At 27.4% G+C, this 19,586-nt stretch overlaps 1 protein-coding gene across 1 annotated transcript; it reads left to right on the plus strand.

The window, feature by feature from the left end:
- Nucleotides 1-587: 587 nt before the first annotated feature.
- Nucleotides 588-6,510, plus strand: LOC100260851 (ribose-phosphate pyrophosphokinase 1). Its single transcript, XM_002282196.5, has 8 exons — nucleotides 588-858; nucleotides 1,465-1,638; nucleotides 2,243-2,491; nucleotides 2,863-3,006; nucleotides 3,096-3,263; nucleotides 4,976-5,045; nucleotides 5,450-5,531; nucleotides 6,115-6,510. The coding sequence occupies exons 1-8, from the start codon at nucleotides 733-735 to the stop codon at nucleotides 6,293-6,295; spliced, it is 1,194 nt and encodes a 397-aa protein (XP_002282232.1). The 5' UTR covers nucleotides 588-732; the 3' UTR covers nucleotides 6,296-6,510.
- Nucleotides 6,511-19,586: the final 13,076 nt, after the last annotated feature.

Genomic DNA, 19,586 nt, shown 5'->3' on the forward strand with positions numbered 1-19,586 from the left:
CCTTTTATAGTTCCTGGGTCTGCAAAAATCAATCAATTTGCTCTACATACAATAAATTCAAATCAAGTATAGGCTTCTTCAGATGCTGCGTTCCCGCATTCCCGCCCTCTCTAAAAACGATGTAGTGTTGGAACAAAAAATCTGTATCCAGATTGAGTCAACGTCAATTGGATCTCCAGTCAATCTGAGTTGGACTAATTTAGTTATTTGAGCGTGTTTCACCACCGGCACTCCGTGCACGCAATACACATGTAGACACCTTATCAAAACGCAACACACGTGTACGGTGGTTATTCGAGGTTTGAGAATACGGTTTATTTTTTGGGTATGCCGTATAGTTGGAGTCTTGGAGATGTGGGTCTTGTCATGGGCCCCACGATCCAATCCACAACTACGTGGATTGAGATGAGCCACGTGCCATATCAAGAATTTTTAAAAAGTGCAATAAATCTTGACCTGGAATCACTTTTGTCATACGTGTGTCGTTTACGTGTCTTTGTGGTTTTACTTTGGTGAGAAGATGAAACGACGTCGCTTCCACCCACGTCCACCTGTGCCAAGTTGCCAACTTTTGCTCTTTTAATTACAAATAAAATCCGAAAATAGTGGACGAACAGCGAGAACCGCCATTTTAGAGCAGAACTCTCACCTCTCCACTCACTTTCTCTTTCTCTTGCGCTCGCACCAAACCCTAACCCTAATTCTCTGCCTGTATCATCGATTCGTGCGGACATGGCGTCTCTGTCTTTGTCCGCTCCTTCTTACCATGCCGAATCGCTGGTTTCTCGCTACTCGCTCCGCCAGTCCAGCTTTCTCCCCAACGAGTCCCGTTATCGTTTCCAAGTCGCAAGCGTCATCGTAAGATATTTTTGTCTTTATCTTTGTTTTGTTTATTTGTTCGTGTTCGGTCTCTGAGAATGTGGGGATGTGGAAAGAGAAGGTTTTGGATGCTTCGTGTTGTGTGGTTTTTGAGATATGAAAAATTGCAAGGGTTTTTATTTAATTTTTTTAATGTCCTTTTTACCCACTGATTGGGTGGTGAGGAAGTCGAGGAATAGAAAAAGAATGGATTTTGAGGATTCTTGTTTCGGGCTGGTTTCGTTTTCGAGACATAAAAAAATTGCTAATTTTTTTCATTCGTTTTGTCAATGTGTTTTACCCTCTGTTTGGGTGATGAAAAAGTTGAGGAAAAGGGAAACAAATTGGAACTTTTGGGTCTTGTGTCTCCTGTTTATTTAGTTTTGAGAAACATAAGAATGGGATTTGCTCTTAAGAAAGCCGGAGAGTAATGTGATGTGGGGTTGAGCTGAGTTTTTTTTATTCTGATTTCTCTTTTTCAGAATTTCCTACATATTCAGCAACTAAACAGAGTTTATTTCTTTTCATAGTATAGGTGGGGATCTAGAGCAAATTTTTGTTGTAGTATTTGTTAAAATCCTATTGAGCTGGTGTTTTCTGTTTCAGAAATGTGACATGAATGAATCGTTGAAGTTTGAAAATGGGAAGCCTTGTGTTCCTGTCCTTAATGATCGAACATTTCCAAGCTTTTTGGAATCAAGGCGCATGGAGAAATCAGTTAGTAGGAATAGTGACCGGTTGAAAATATTCTCTGGCACAGCAAATCCCACACTTTCTAAGGTATTCATTAGCCGTATGGAATTTAACTATCTATTTTTTATTTATAGTGAATATTTTGTTGCAGATTTAGGATTTTATGGGAATACACCAGAGTAGCTTTCTTTTTGGATACATATTTATTTGGAAATAAATATGAAAACCCGCAACCCAACCCCAGCCGTTTGCCAGCTAATCCTGGCCCAAAGGGCTTGGTAATAGTTGTTTTTTGTGTATTTGCACTTCATAGTGTTGGTACTAGGGAAGCATTACTTATTAATCGATTTGCAAAATTTCCTTGAATTGCTTTTATCGTGCAGGTTAAAGACTGATTATTTAATGAAATGATGCCACGTATGACATGCAAATTGACATTATTCATTTAAAAAAGAAGACTATACAGAATATGTGTTGCAGCAGAAATCCAATTTATTTTGCATGTATGTATATATATATATATACACCATATGGCTTATCTTGCAAGTTGAGAGTATACTTAATTATTTTTTTTACCAAATGCTTGATATCCCTTCTTCTTCTTTATAATTTGGTTCTTTTTACTGTATGAATTTTTTGTTAAAACACTTGGAACCATATGTTTGCCTGCTCACTGCCATTTGTTTCCTAGGAAATTGCTTGGTACATGGGTAAGGAGCTGGGAAAGATCAACATAAAGAGGTTTGCTGATGGTGAAATTTATGTTCAGTTGGAAGAGAGTGTTAGAGGGTGTGATGTTTACCTAGTGCAGCCGACCTGCCCTCCCGCTAATGAGAATCTTATGGAGCTTCTAATAATGATAGATGCTTGTCGAAGAGCATCGGCGAAAACTGTCACAGCAGTAGTTCCGTATTTTGGCTATGCCAGATCTGATAGAAAGGCAAGTTTTACTTTGTGCACAACTTTTATAAGATGAACTTAAATGGTTCCAAGGACATGTTGTAGGCATGTATGATTTGATATTTCACTTTTAAGTGGGTTCCCATTGAAGTTGTTGAGGGCTAGGCATCAAAGCAATTTAATAATGTGTAGCTCTTCAATGTTTATTTTCATTTTCTCTAATTAAAAATGTTGAGTATTAGAACTTGAGATTGATTGAGAACCTTGTTCCACATGATTGGTGTTACTATTTTTTTTGAGTTTGTGCTTTAACTGAGAAATGATGGGTTGAACAATCTACGTCATTTCTAAATTGGATGCTAGAAATTTACATGTAAATTACATCTTCTTCATCTGTATTTTTCTCTTCAGACTCAAGGGCGTGAATCCATTGCAGCTAAACTTGTTGCAAATGTTATCACCAAAGCAGGTGCGGACCGTGTTCTTGCTTGTGATCTTCATTCTGGGCAGTCCATGGGTTACTTTGATATTCCTGTGGATCACATATATTGTCAGGTAATTAATTTTTAAGCCATTGTTTGATCCTTATCTTTTTCTGACTCCATATCACTGAATGAAATTACTGTTTGTTTTGTGCACACAAGCCTGTGATTCTTGATTATCTTGCCAGCAAGACAATTTGTTGTAATGATTTGGTAGTGGTCTCACCTGATGTTGGAGGAGTTGCAAGAGCACGTGCTTTTGCAAAGAAGTTGTCTGATGCGCCTTTAGCCATAGTGGATAAAAGGCGTCAAGGACATAATGTTGCTGAGGTAATTTCCACACCAAAACTCAGCCTACATTATCTTTTTCCAACTTACTCATTGGATTGCCTTGGTTAACATATTCATTATAATTTTTTTCTTTTGTCTTTTTGTTTTTTGTTTTTTGTAATGAGGGAAACACCACACTTTAACCTCTTTTTTGTGCACAGTCACCTGTAAAACAGGTGTATCAGGCAAATCGGGTGTTTTTAGTGCCTTGTGGGAGTCAAACCCAGGATGTCCAAATTTATGATTTGACCCAACCTCACACCCTACCACTGAGCCATCTGTGAGCATCATATTGATTGTATTTTTTAAAGCATTTTCCTCTTAAGAGGTAATTTTGTTCCTTGGCCAATTCTAAACTTGTTGTCTGATGGGCATCAGAACTGTCCTCCTGTGCCAATGGTAAGTTCCACATAACAATTGCAGTCTTTGCTCACCCTTCAATAGGAAATTTCCAACACAACTGCCCTCAGAGATACTTCTATACTGTTTCCTGTCATACTCCCTTTTGCAGAGGATCCCCTTAAAAGTAATGACGTGTCTGCAATTCATGCTCCAGCTTATAAATATTGTTTTCGCTCTACCTAGCCACATCATATCAGACATGAAAATAGGATATGTTTAGGCCCAAGGGGTTCTAGTACTGGCTGATGTAAACAGCCAATACTAGATTTTCATTTTCGGTCCTGATCTACAATAAGTTGGGCTTATTTTTAAAAGGAACTTCTTAAATGTTTTCAGTTACTAGAATATTCTGCAGTTGTATATATTGTTGGAAATTATTGTGTGTTATGGATGCCCAACTCATGTATAGCTGCATTGTTTATGTATCCGTAGTTATTTAGCTTATTTTCAATTTATTATTGTTTATTGGTGGCAGACTCCTCCATCCTTCTCAGGTATCTAAGATGATACATGATCTCCTAAAAAAGGGAGGAACATGGCTTGTTCTAAAGAGGATCCTTATTAATGATCATCCATTGTCATGTCTATCCTACAAATGTGCCACATGTAAAGGAAATGGCTTGGCAATGAACATTATGAGTTATAATCTTGCATCGCTATGCACATGGAAATGTCATAATAGAGTTACTTATCCATGCATGAATAGCAGTAATTTTTTATTACTGTTTGTATGAATTTATTTTTCAAGTGTACAAATTTATGTTTCAGGTGCTTTTCTTTTCTATAACTTTACCAGGGATTCAAATTCTGGTTAATTAAGTGAATCACTGATATGAACTGTGGTTAATATACTCCAGTATTGGTTGTCCCACTTAATGTCATGAGGATTTTTGGATTAAAATTTCCATTATTGAGTCTGACCAAATGAGTTGGACTTGGCTCATGATGCAATCCATTTGTAGGCCTACTTGTTGTGTTCCTATGGACATTGTTATTAGGTCTGCTTATCTGAACTTCTTTAACAGTTTTAGTGTTGATGAGGTTGTGTTCAGATGAAGTGCATAGACAGTCTTTGTATGGCTAAGTTGGTTAAGAGCAGAATTTAATAAATCTCAGCTGTAACAAGGTCTATTTCAAAATAAATTATCTTGTTCATCTGTCTACCTTTCCTATCAGATGGTCAAGAAATTGATTGATTTGTTTAGTTTCAAGCTTTGAAGATATGGATGGAAAGATGTTGAATTCTTTTCTTTGTTACTTATGAGATGTCATTCCTGGAGTCAAGTCTGTATTTATTGTTTACCTTACAGGTGATGAATCTGATTGGTGATGTCAAAGGAAAAGTTGCAGTCATGGTGGATGACATGATTGATACTGCTGGTGAGTTAAGTCATCTTGGATGCTAGAATACAATCATAAATTTCCTCTTGTAGATGAAGACTGCAAAAGTTTTAAAAATAAAAAATGTCAATAAAGAATGAAGAAGCAAATCACCTTCTTAATCCGTTGTTTGTAATGGTGCAAGTATGGTAGGAAATGACCAATTAATAATGCTTCTTTCATTGATTAATAATGATCGTTTTCATATTCACAATTTCCTCTTGATAAATCCATTTTTTTGGCTCCATTTCACCTGTTCAAAATTTCTTGTTCGTTTTTTGTATTATTTTTAATCTGAAATTATTATTTCCTGTGTGTCCATTGGGCTTTAAATGATGGACCCAATACACACTTGTGTTCTTATTTTGGATTCAAATAACTTGTGAAGTGCCCATTTTCTGTAGGGACTATTACAAAAGGGGCAGCTCTGTTACATCAAGAGGGGGCCAGGGAAGTCTATGCCTGCTGTACTCATGCTGTTTTTAGGTATTCTCTTCCTCCTGTTTGATCTTTTCTTTCGTCTCTATAGATGCTTGGTTGAAAGCTTTGTATCCACTCCAGTGGTGAGTGTATCTCTCTTGAATAAATTTGACCAGTCTGGAACCCACCATCCTCAGCCTTCCCTTCTCATAATCTGGTTTCTTGATTGACCTCATTCAAAGGTGACTAGGCCTGGTGGTTCTGATTTTCCCAAATGTATGGTGCAAAGATGCCCACAAGATTTTCCCCCTTCCACAATTTCTAGAAACAAGTTCAAAGGTCAAGTTTGATCCTGAGCAGGAGAAATGGCAATTTGTCAAACCTAAGAAACCTCATTTATTGGTCAGAGCCCAATTGATTTTCTGGTCTAGATAACAATTTTCATAGTGATCTTCTCAAGGTTTGTGTGCTTCACACTAAGTGGTTTCTGCTCCTGTCTTGCATAGGGATATCGCAAGAATGCCTGCAGTTTTTCTTGATTAGTGCTTTAAGGCATCTTAAAGTACAAGTGGTTAAAACTTCAAATATGGTGCATTATATGTATTAACAGGTGGCCTGTTTGATCTTTATTATTACTTTCTGATTGCAGCCCTCCTGCAATTGAGAGGCTGACAAGCGGCCTTTTTCAAGAGGTGATCATTACAAACACAATTCCAACGCAGGAGAAAAACTACTTCCCCCAGTTGACTGTTCTTTCAGTAGCAAACCTGCTGGGAGAAACCATCTGGCGTATACATGATGATTGTTCTGTGAGTAGCATTTTTCTGTGAGTGAAGCTGGATGATTGAAGAATAAAACGGCAATAATACCATTTTAATTAAAGCATTTGATTGTAGAACTGTTCAAAGCTCATCTTGTACTATAACCCACCGCACATAGGAGATCCATTGCTTGAGGTGGGGATATGGTCATGGTCATGGTCATTTTTTGTTGAATGGGAGCCAAATACAAAAAAAAAAACAGACTAGGGTTTCAGTCACTGAAAGAGAAGCTGTTTTGTTTAGCATGCGAATTTCTAGTACCTTTTTAGGACAGAGCCCATTTGATGTTTAGCATGATAGCCCATTGCTCCTTTCCACCTCTGAGTTCTTCCTCATTCCCCAGATGTATTGATGCCCAATGAAAGCTCTTAATCTGTATAGGACTGTAAATGGCCTTCGCCCCATAACATATCAATATTGGAAAAATGGGTAAAAGTAAAACTCAGAAGTACGAGAAGCTTTGTTTGGGTTTGGGGACTCAATTTCTGTATTTATGAATAAAAGAGCAAAAAATATGAAAACATATTTGGTTATTAATTATTCTCAAAATAGGGTTTTGAAAATTGTTCTAATAAAATATTGTCTTGTAAAAATATATTTTAACTGTTTTTATTTGTATTTTTAACATAATTTCAGAAAATAATTATATAAATACGGAGAGATTAAAAAGAATGCAGTAAAAAAAAATATTTTTAAGAAATATTTTAAAATGTTAAAAAAACAAGTTGATAATATTTTCAAATAGATTCTTTGTTTTAGAAATTCCGTACAACTGTTCTAAAAAATTGTTTTCAAAAACATTTTCATGCAAAACCTTTTAATTCTTTTTGTTTGGCCCACGTTTGAGTTGGTGAAAAGCTAGCTCATACCTTGCAATTTAGAGCTAATCTTCCCCTGATGTTGAATTAAATATGGTTCGATTTGGATGTCTGTTTACTACAAATTAATTTCTATTGATTAAAAAGGGAGCTTTATTTAGAGTTGGAGGCTGTTTAGTAAATTAATTTAATGATTTAATATGTTGTAATATTTTATTTAAAATAGTAAACAAGTTTGGTAAAATAACTTGATAATGTAATTTAAAAATAAAAAATATAAAACAATTAACTTTTTCTTAATTTCAAATTTTTTTTATTTTTTATAATTATCTTATATGCCTATCATATTTTAAATATAAATATTTAACAAATGAATTTATTACTTAAAATTAGTGTAAATATAAATATTAGTTAAAATTAATAAAAATAAATAGGGAGAATTGTGCTCGGCCCAAAAATTAACATTTGGTCCTCCTACCACCCATATTTAAGCGCAAGAACTAAACAAAGTATGAAAATTAAGATGAATGATATTGTCTTTCATTAATTCCTAAAATACCCTCATCCCTTATATGCCTACAAGTGAGTGTGAATTTTAATTTTTTTTGTGTTTTTTTTCCTTTTCTATTCCCTATTAAATATTACTCATTTCTAACTTTTTTTTTTCCTTTTTATTCCAATATATATTTCTATTTTATGTCAAATAAAAAACAATAATATTTTTTTATTTTTCATTTTTAAAGATATTGAATCTTTTTGCTCTTATTAAAAGCAATGATAAAAATTTTGGGATTTTTCATCCAAATATTTTTTATCTTTTTGTATTTATCTTTTAGTTTAATTTTCATTTTTTATTTTAAATTTATATTACCCTTTCATCTATATTTTTCTCTTATTTTTAATTATTTTTTATATTTTCTACATTAACCATATTTTAAAAAATTTTAAAATTAACTATCACTTCACTTTATTATATATATATATATATATATATATATATATATATATATATATATATCTTTTTAGCTTTTTAATTTTTAATGTTTTTATTTTAAAATTTTTAAAAAGATAAATTTGTTGAAAAAAAATAACTAAGGTATGAAGTTCTAATATTATATTAATAATTTTTCTTATCTAGATAGACTAATGCAAAGTATTTTGACCCACAACAAGAAAATTGTCAATACAATTTTTTAGTTAAACTTTAAAAATTAAGTTTCAAATAAAATATATTATATAAAATTTTATCTAAAAATTATTGAAAGTGGTATTTAATTTTTTTATTTATTGACTTTGAAACTTATCTAATTTTTTACTTGAAAGGTAATAGAACATGTTTACAAAAAAAAAGAAAAATTAATTTTTCATTTTTTAAATAAATGAGTATAAATATATTAAAAGAATTAAAGATAATCTTAGTAAAAATTTTGATAAATATGATTATAATTTTAAATATAAATTTATTTGGATAAAATTTCACAAAAAAAAAAAAATATAGTGAAAAGAAATAACATTGCTAAAACTACAAAAACAAAATATACAATTACAAATTTTTGATGATGAAATTTAAAAATAAAATTCGAAACAATTCTTGAGTGAGAGAATTTGAGTGGGGGAAAAATCTTTGAGTGGAAAAAAATAGGAAAATTTTTCAAAATCACTTGAAATCCTTAACAAAAAGTAGTTTTGTACACCCTTGTACAATTAGTAAATTTGTCTTGTACAGTTAGTGTAATACCTTGTACAATAACTCAAATAACTCAAAATTTTATTTCTTATGTGTTAATTTTTATAGGAAATGTCTTAATGAAATAGTTTGGTAAAAAAAAGAAAAAAAAACTATCAATAATCGTCTTAATATCAAATTCAAGTTGTTTAAAAATCGTACAAAACCTATTAGGAGCCTTGTACACTTAGCACATTTCCCTTGTACAATTAGTATAATACCCTTGTACAATGACATAAATTTCATATTTGTCATAACTTAAACGTATTTTCAAAAAGAGGTAATATAGAAAATAAAAATAAAAACTAGAAAAATATTTTAAAACCAAACTCAAATATAATCTATATAATTTTTAGTTACTTGTTTTCATCTAAAACAAGTAAATATACCTTTCAACCCTTTTATATATATATAAAAAAACCAATCTCTACTATGTATTGATATTTTTAATTTTTAATGTTTTTATTTTAAAATTTTTAAAAAGATAAATTTGTTGAAAAAAAATAACTAAGATATGAAGTTCTAATATTATATTAATAATTTTTCTTATCTAGATAGACTAATGCAAAGTATTTTGACCCACAACAAGAAAATTGTCAATACAATTTTTTAGTTAAACTTTAAAAATTAAGTTTCAAATAAAATATATTATATAAAATTTTATCTAAAAATTATTGAAAGTGGTATTTAATTTTTTTATTTATTGACTTTGAAACTTATCTAATTTTTTACTTGAAAGGTAATAGAACATGTTTACAAAAAAAAAGAAAAATTAATTTTTCATTTTTTAAATAAATGAGTATAAATATATTAAAAGAATTAAAGATAATCTTAGTAAAAATTTTGATAAATATGATTATAATTTTAAATATAAATTTATTTGGATAAAATTTCACAAAAAAAAAAAAATATAGTGAAAAGAAATAACATTGCTAAAACTACAAAAACAAAATATACAATTACAAATTTTTGATGATGAAATTTAAAAATAAAATTCGAAACAATTCTTGAGTGAGAGAATTTGAGTGGGGGAAAAATCTTTGAGTGGAAAAAAATAGGAAAATTTTTCAAAATCACTTGAAATCCTTAACAAAAAGTAGTTTTGTACACCCTTGTACAATTAGTAAATTTGTCTTGTACAGTTAGTGTAATACCTTGTACAATAACTCAAATAACTCAAAATTTTATTTCTTATGTGTTAATTTTTATAGGAAATGTCTTAATGAAATAGTTTGGTAAAAAAAAGAAAAAAAAACTATCAATAATCGTCTTAATATCAAATTCAAGTTGTTTAAAAATCGTACAAAACCTATTAGGAGCCTTGTACACTTAGCACATTTCCCTTGTACAATTAGTATAATACCCTTGTACAATGACATAAATTTCATATTTGTCATAACTTAAACGTATTTTCAAAAAGAGGTAATATAGAAAATAAAAATAAAAACTAGAAAAATATTTTAAAACCAAACTCAAATATAATCTATATAATTTTTAGTTACTTGTTTTCATCTAAAACAAGTAAATATACCTTTCAACCCTTTTATATATATATAAAAAAACCAATCTCTACTATGTATTGATATTTTTAATTTTTAATGTTTTTATTTTAAAATTTTTAAAAAGATAAATTTGTTGAAAAAAAATAACTAAGATATGAAGTTCTAATATTATATTAATAATTTTTCTTATCTAGATAGACTAATGCAAAGTATTTTGACCCACAACAAGAAAATTGTCAATACAATTTTTTAGTTAAACTTTAAAAATTAAGTTTCAAATAAAATATATTATATAAAATTTTATCTAAAAATTATTGAAAGTGGTATTTAATTTTTTTATTTATTGACTTTGAAACTTATCTAATTTTTTACTTGAAAGGTAATAGAACATGTTTACAAAAAAAAAGAAAAATTAATTTTTCATTTTTTAAATAAATGAGTATAAATATATTAAAAGAATTAAAGATAATCTTAGTAAAAATTTTGATAAATATGATTATAATTTTAAATATAAATTTATTTGGATAAAATTTCACAAAAAAAAAAAAATATAGTGAAAAGAAATAACATTGCTAAAACTACAAAAACAAAATATACAATTACAAATTTTTGATGATGAAATTTAAAAATAAAATTCGAAACAATTCTTGAGTGAGAGAATTTGAGTGGGGGAAAAATCTTTGAGTGGAAAAAAATAGGAAAATTTTTCAAAATCACTTGAAATCCTTAACAAAAAGTAGTTTTGTACACCCTTGTACAATTAGTAAATTTGTCTTGTACAGTTAGTGTAATACCTTGTACAATAACTCAAATAACTCAAAATTTTATTTCTTATGTGTTAATTTTTATAGGAAATGTCTTAATGAAATAGTTTGGTAAAAAAAAGAAAAAAAAACTATCAATAATCGTCTTAATATCAAATTCAAGTTGTTTAAAAATCGTACAAAACCTATTAGGAGCCTTGTACACTTAGCACATTTCCCTTGTACAATTAGTATAATACCCTTGTACAATGACATAAATTTCATATTTGTCATAACTTAAACGTATTTTCAAAAAGAGGTAATATAGAAAATAAAAATAAAAACTAGAAAAATATTTTAAAACCAAACTCAAATATAATCTATATAATTTTTAGTTACTTGTTTTCATCTAAAACAAGTAAATATACCTTTCAACCCTTTTATATATATATAAAAAAACCAATCTCTACTATGTATTGATATTTTTAATTTTTAATGTTTTTATTTTAAAATTTTTAAAAAGATAAATTTGTTGAAAAAAAATAACTAAGATATGAAGTTCTAATATTATATTAATAATTTTTCTTATCTAGATAGACTAATGCAAAGTATTTTGACCCACAACAAGAAAATTGTCAATACAATTTTTTAGTTAAACTTTAAAAATTAAGTTTCAAATAAAATATATTATATAAAATTTTATCTAAAAATTATTGAAAGTGGTATTTAATTTTTTTATTTATTGACTTTGAAACTTATCTAATTTTTTACTTGAAAGGTAATAGAACATGTTTACAAAAAAAAAGAAAAATTAATTTTTCATTTTTTAAATAAATGAGTATAAATATATTAAAAGAATTAAAGATAATCTTAGTAAAAATTTTGATAAATATGATTATAATTTTAAATATAAATTTATTTGGATAAAATTTCACAAAAAAAAAAAAATATAGTGAAAAGAAATAACATTGCTAAAACTACAAAAACAAAATATACAATTACAAATTTTTGATGATGAAATTTAAAAATAAAATTCGAAACAATTCTTGAGTGAGAGAATTTGAGTGGGGGAAAAATCTTTGAGTGGAAAAAAATAGGAAAATTTTTCAAAATCACTTGAAATCCTTAACAAAAAGTAGTTTTGTACACCCTTGTACAATTAGTAAATTTGTCTTGTACAGTTAGTGTAATACCTTGTACAATAACTCAAATAACTCAAAATTTTATTTCTTATGTGTTAATTTTTATAGGAAATGTCTTAATGAAATAGTTTGGTAAAAAAAAGAAAAAAAAACTATCAATAATCGTCTTAATATCAAATTCAAGTTGTTTAAAAATCGTACAAAACCTATTAGGAGCCTTGTACACTTAGCACATTTCCCTTGTACAATTAGTATAATACCCTTGTACAATGACATAAATTTCATATTTGTCATAACTTAAACGTATTTTCAAAAAGAGGTAATATAGAAAATAAAAATAAAAACTAGAAAAATATTTTAAAACCAAACTCAAATATAATCTATATAATTTTTAGTTACTTGTTTTCATCTAAAACAAGTAAATATACCTTTCAACCCTTTTATATATATATAAAAAAACCAATCTCTACTATGTATTGATATTTTTAATTTTTAATGTTTTTATTTTAAAATTTTTAAAAAGATAAATTTGTTGAAAAAAAATAACTAAGATATGAAGTTCTAATATTATATTAATAATTTTTCTTATCTAGATAGACTAATGCAAAGTATTTTGACCCACAACAAGAAAATTGTCAATACAATTTTTTAGTTAAACTTTAAAAATTAAGTTTCAAATAAAATATATTATATAAAATTTTATCTAAAAATTATTGAAAGTGGTATTTAATTTTTTTATTTATTGACTTTGAAACTTATCTAATTTTTTACTTGAAAGGTAATAGAACATGTTTACAAAAAAAAAGAAAAATTAATTTTTCATTTTTTAAATAAATGAGTATAAATATATTAAAAGAATTAAAGATAATCTTAGTAAAAATTTTGATAAATATGATTATAATTTTAAATATAAATTTATTTGGATAAAATTTCACAAAAAAAAAAAAATATAGTGAAAAGAAATAACATTGCTAAAACTACAAAAACAAAATATACAATTACAAATTTTTGATGATGAAATTTAAAAATAAAATTCGAAACAATTCTTGAGTGAGAGAATTTGAGTGGGGGAAAAATCTTTGAGTGGAAAAAAATAGGAAAATTTTTCAAAATCACTTGAAATCCTTAACAAAAAGTAGTTTTGTACACCCTTGTACAATTAGTAAATTTGTCTTGTACAGTTAGTGTAATACCTTGTACAATAACTCAAATAACTCAAAATTTTATTTCTTATGTGTTAATTTTTATAGGAAATGTCTTAATGAAATAGTTTGGTAAAAAAAAGAAAAAAAAACTATCAATAATCGTCTTAATATCAAATTCAAGTTGTTTAAAAATCGTACAAAACCTATTAGGAGCCTTGTACACTTAGCACATTTCCCTTGTACAATTAGTATAATACCCTTGTACAATGACATAAATTTCATATTTGTCATAACTTAAACGTATTTTCAAAAAGAGGTAATATAGAAAATAAAAATAAAAACTAGAAAAATATTTTAAAACCAAACTCAAATATAATCTATATAATTTTTAGTTACTTGTTTTCATCTAAAACAAGTAAATATACCTTTCAACCCTTTTATATATATATAAAAAAACCAATCTCTACTATGTATTGATATTTTTAATTTTTAATGTTTTTATTTTAAAATTTTTAAAAAGATAAATTTGTTGAAAAAAAATAACTAAGATATGAAGTTCTAATATTATATTAATAATTTTTCTTATCTAGATAGACTAATGCAAAGTATTTTGACCCACAACAAGAAAATTGTCAATACAATTTTTTAGTTAAACTTTAAAAATTAAGTTTCAAATAAAATATATTATATAAAATTTTATCTAAAAATTATTGAAAGTGGTATTTAATTTTTTTATTTATTGACTTTGAAACTTATCTAATTTTTTACTTGAAAGGTAATAGAACATGTTTACAAAAAAAAAGAAAAATTAATTTTTCATTTTTTAAATAAATGAGTATAAATATATTAAAAGAATTAAAGATAATCTTAGTAAAAATTTTGATAAATATGATTATAATTTTAAATATAAATTTATTTGGATAAAATTTCACAAAAAAAAAAAAATATAGTGAAAAGAAATAACATTGCTAAAACTACAAAAACAAAATATACAATTACAAATTTTTGATGATGAAATTTAAAAATAAAATTCGAAACAATTCTTGAGTGAGAGAATTTGAGTGGGGGAAAAATCTTTGAGTGGAAAAAAATAGGAAAATTTTTCAAAATCACTTGAAATCCTTAACAAAAAGTAGTTTTGTACACCCTTGTACAATTAGTAAATTTGTCTTGTACAGTTAGTGTAATACCTTGTACAATAACTCAAATAACTCAAAATTTTATTTCTTATGTGTTAATTTTTATAGGAAATGTCTTAATGAAATAGTTTGGTAAAAAAAAGAAAAAAAAACTATCAATAATCGTCTTAATATCAAATTCAAGTTGTTTAAAAATCGTACAAAACCTATTAGGAGCCTTGTACACTTAGCACATTTCCCTTGTACAATTAGTATAATACCCTTGTACAATGACATAAATTTCATATTTGTCATAACTTAAACGTATTTTCAAAAAGAGGTAATATAGAAAATAAAAATAAAAACTAGAAAAATATTTTAAAACCAAACTCAAATATAATCTATATAATTTTTAGTTACTTGTTTTCATCTAAAACAAGTAAATATACCTTTCAACCCTTTTATATATATATAAAAAAACCAATCTCTACTATGTATTGATATAATCCACTTCTAAAATTAAGTCATATGAAAACATTTTAATTGAGTACTTAAAATAAAAACTCTTCATCCATCCTCATTTTAATCGAGTATTTAAAATAAAAACTCTCAATCCATCCCCTTTCTTTATTTTTCTTTTTCTTATTTTAATAAATTTTCAATTAATTCAAATCATTAAAAAAAAATCCTTAATAAACAAATTTGTAGCATTTCATATAACTTATTACTAAAAGTCATGTTCAAAAAGTTGTTAAAATAAGGAAGGAAGAAGATTAAAAAAAAAAATTGAACTTTTTATTTTATAATAGTAAAAAAAAACTTTAAAATACTTTTTAGTATAAAAAAAAATAAAATAGTGAATATATTTATTTTAAATGGTATTTTAATCAATAAATTATTTACTTCTAAAATGTAAATGATAAAAATAAATATAAAAGATAATTTTTATTTATTTAAATTAATATTTTTTTAAAAAGTATTTTCTAAAATAGTCTTTGAATCATTAATATAATTTTTGTTTATTTATAATTTAAAAATAAAAAATAATGTAAATTTTCAATTATTTATAAAAGAGTTTTAAAAAAATGAAAAATCCAAAAATGGTTAAATAAGAAAGAAGAGTGATAAGTAGTAGAATAAAGACAAAAATGAGTCAAGTGAGTATTTTTGTCAATTACTATCTTATATCCTTGGACTTAAATATGGGTGGTCGGAGGACCAAATATTAATTTTTGGGCCTAGGGCCCAAAACACAATTCTCCCAAATAAATATCTCAAGTCAATAAGTTGATTAATTTGATAATTTAAAATAAATATTTAATTAACTTTACCAAATAACCTTAATATTTAAAATAAAAAATAAAAAATAAATTTTAATTTTTGTTTGATTTTAAAATGTATTTTTTTCCTTTCACTATATATTTTTTTTATTAATTTATATTTTAAATATTATAGTAATAAACAATAATATAAACATGAACAATTATGATCTATTTGGAAGATTGATTTTGAAAATAGTTAAAATAAAAAAATTTCTTGAATTTATGACAAAACTCGGTTTTCTAAAAATTTGCTCTCAAATTGTTTTTGAAAATATATTTGAGATGTTTTCAATTATTTTTATAATATTTTAATTAATAATTAAAAATATAGATAACATTTTAAAAACTTTTGTTTCGTACTTGAATACATAATCTTTTTTGTCAAGAATAAGTTTTAATTCTCAAATAATTTTTTGTTCATAAAAATAAGTAAGAATTATTTTTAAGGACGTTAGCAGATCATATATCTAAATTTCATCCAAACATTGAGATTACAATGTGTGGACCCCATATTTTGCTCGATGCGTTCCCATTCGATGGCGAAACTCTCTTTTTATTTATTTATGAAAAATTGATTTGTTGTTTAGAAAATGACATGGAGTCACCACTTATTTTTGTTTTATTTTTTAAAAAAGGGTAAACAAAATAAGAAAGAAAATCCTAAGTGTGACTCCTTATTCGGAAAATGTGGTCTATGAAAAACCAAATCGGGGCTCAAGGGTCAGGTTACTTATTGAGAAGGTACGGTAAAGACCATAACACCCTTTTAAGTCCATAAAAAAATGGGTCTCTACTAATAAAATGAAACACGTGTGACAATTGATTGATTAAACGTGGATACCAAAAGATGATCATACATTGAGAGTCAAAACAAAGCGTAGAGAATGGTCAGAGTGAGAGCGGGCGCATACCTTGGTAGCAAGCGAATAATGCGCTATCATGAAATGGGGTTAGTGTACAAGAATGAGTGTAAAATATATCACATGCATCACCAAACAGAATATGAAATCACTTATGACACACGTGACATTTCACTTAAGTTCATTTTTATTTTAAGTAATACTTCTTTGATGTTGGGCTCCCACCAAAGCCCAATTTATCTTTCATGAATTGGTCTCACAAATTCATTTGTTTTAGAATTATGAAAAAAAATCATTTTGCTTATGTAAAATAAAAAGAAACAGAAGATTATTTGAAAAACCAGAATGGAATTAAAACTCTTCGAGGGAAAATTGAATTTTTGAAATTTATTTGAAAATTAAAGTTTTTGGAAATTAAATTTAAGAATGAGAATTTTAGAAATTAAATTTAAAAGGAATTGGAATTTCGAGATTTATTCGAGAATTGGAGATTTGTAAATTAAATTTATGAATTGAAATTTCAGAAATTAAATTTGAAAGAAATTGGAACTTTGAAAATTATTTGAGAGTTTGGAATTTTAAAAATTAAATTATGAAAATTGGGACTTTGGAAATTAAATTTTGAAAGAAATTAGAATTGAAAATTATTTGAGAAGTAGAAACTATGAAAATTAAATTATATAAATTGGAATCTTGGAAATTATTCGAAGGTAGAAATTTTAAAAATAAATAATAAAATGATAAAAATGATAATAATAATAATAATAATGATAATAAATAAATAAATGTGAAAATTGGAATTTTGGAAATTGGAAATTAAGTTCGGAAATTAGAAAATTGGAATTCCAGAAATTGAGAATTAAATTTGGAAATTGAGAATTCAATTTGGAAATTGGAAATTTGAAGAATTATTTAAAGATGGAATTTTAAAAACAAATAAATAAAAATAATAATAATAACAACAAAAATAATAACGATTAAATAAATAAATGTGAAAACTAGAATTTTGGAAATTGGAAATTAAATTTGGAAATCAGAATTTTTAAAAAATTGTTTAAGGATGGAATTTTAAAAATAAATAAATAAATAGAATAATAATAATGACGAAAATAATAATGATTAAATAAATAAATGTGAAAATTGGAATTTTGGAGATTGGAAATTAAATTTGGAAATCGGAATTTTGAAAAAAATTGTTTGAGGATGAAAATTTAAAAATAAATAAATAGAATAGAATAATAATAATGACGAAAATAATAATGATTATATAAATAAATGTGAAAATTGGAATTTTAGAAATTGGAAATTAAATTTGGAAATTGGAATTTTAAAAAAATTGTTTAAGGATGAAATTTTAAAAATAAATAAATAAAATAATAATAATGATACAAATAATAGTGATTAAATAAATAAATGTAAAAATTGGAGTTTTAGAAATTGAAAATTAAATTTGGAAATAGGAATTTTGAAGAGTTATTTAAAGATGGAATTTTAAAAATTAAATTTGAAAATAATTAAAGTTTGGAAAGTCAAGGTTTTGAAAATTTAAATTAAAACTGGAGTTTTGGAAAATTATCTTAAGATTAAAATTTTGAAAATTAATTTTTTTTGCATCAAAAGTTGAAGAAAAATAAGAAAAAGAAAAAAAAAACCCATGATGTAGGCATCACAACGTGCACAATAGCTCTACAAACCCATTTTTATCTTGCAATAATGTCATACCCATACCACTATCTCATTTTCCAATGCACATATCTCTCGTATTCACACCACAAACCCATTTTTTATGCATGTGCTTGTCATACCCACACCACAAGCCCATTTTTTCAAAATTATAACACAGATTTCACCTTTTCACCATTTTCACCCTCTTCAACACCACCACCACCACGGACGCACAAAAACAACAAAACCTAGATTACTATATGAAAAAGGAAAGAGATTATTCTCTCTCACTCTGCCTTCTGCCTATGTATAAACCCCAGAACAAAAAACAATTAGCAATGCTAGAAGATTTGAACCCAGTCCTCTGCAGAGGGAAATGGGGCTAAAATTCTAAAGTGGAGTGATAATATTATCAAGCTAGGCCTCAACGGTGGTGGTGGTAGTAGCATGAATACTTTGAGCCTTTGTAGGAAGAACCTTAAAGAGCCCGAACTGTTTTGGAAAACATAGACTTGAACTCTGCATGATACTTGATATCCGAAGCAATGCATTTAGAACCTATGGTGGAGGAGATCGGAGCGCTTGATGGTCTGTGGGGAGTGATGAGTTTGATGGGTGTTAGAAAATGAAGATAGGGTGATGATGGGCATTGGTGGGTAAAGAGAAGGTTTCGATGGGCATGAGGTGTGATAAATGGAGCATAGTGATAGGTATAATACTTAAGAACGGAGTGAGATGAGGTTTCCATGCATGGGACTAAGAGAACGGGTTTGAATGGATGAGGTGGTGAAATGATGGATGGATGCATAGGTATGTGGTGGGTATGGGAAGAGTGAAAATGGGTATGGGAATGAAGTGGGTTGTTGCAATGGGTGTGATGGATAAATGAACGGGTATGGGGATGGGTTTGAAGGTTATGATGGATGAAGATTTAGAGAGAGAAGTGGGTGTGAAGGTGGCTATGGCATGGGAATTCATGCACGTGGAGCTCGCATCATTGAATCCCTTTTTCATTTGGGCCATCTTTTCTTTGAGCTGCTTTGACTCCTTAGCACATAGTCACGGATGGGGTCTTGAATAGGGCTATCACCATGCTTCCAACCTGGTAATGGGGTCCAGTATGTGGGCCTGAGGTACAACTACTAGGGTGGGGTATGAGATAATCAATGGGTGTAAGGGAACCATAGAGACTCCTGCTGCAAACTCACCAATGTGATCCTCCTCTTGTAGATTCTAGCATATCGGGATTGAAAATTGGG

Source organism: Vitis vinifera, chromosome 2 (assembly GCF_030704535.1).
Source record: "Vitis vinifera cultivar Pinot Noir 40024 chromosome 2, ASM3070453v1".
Taxonomy (NCBI): Eukaryota; Viridiplantae; Streptophyta; class Magnoliopsida; order Vitales; family Vitaceae; genus Vitis; species Vitis vinifera.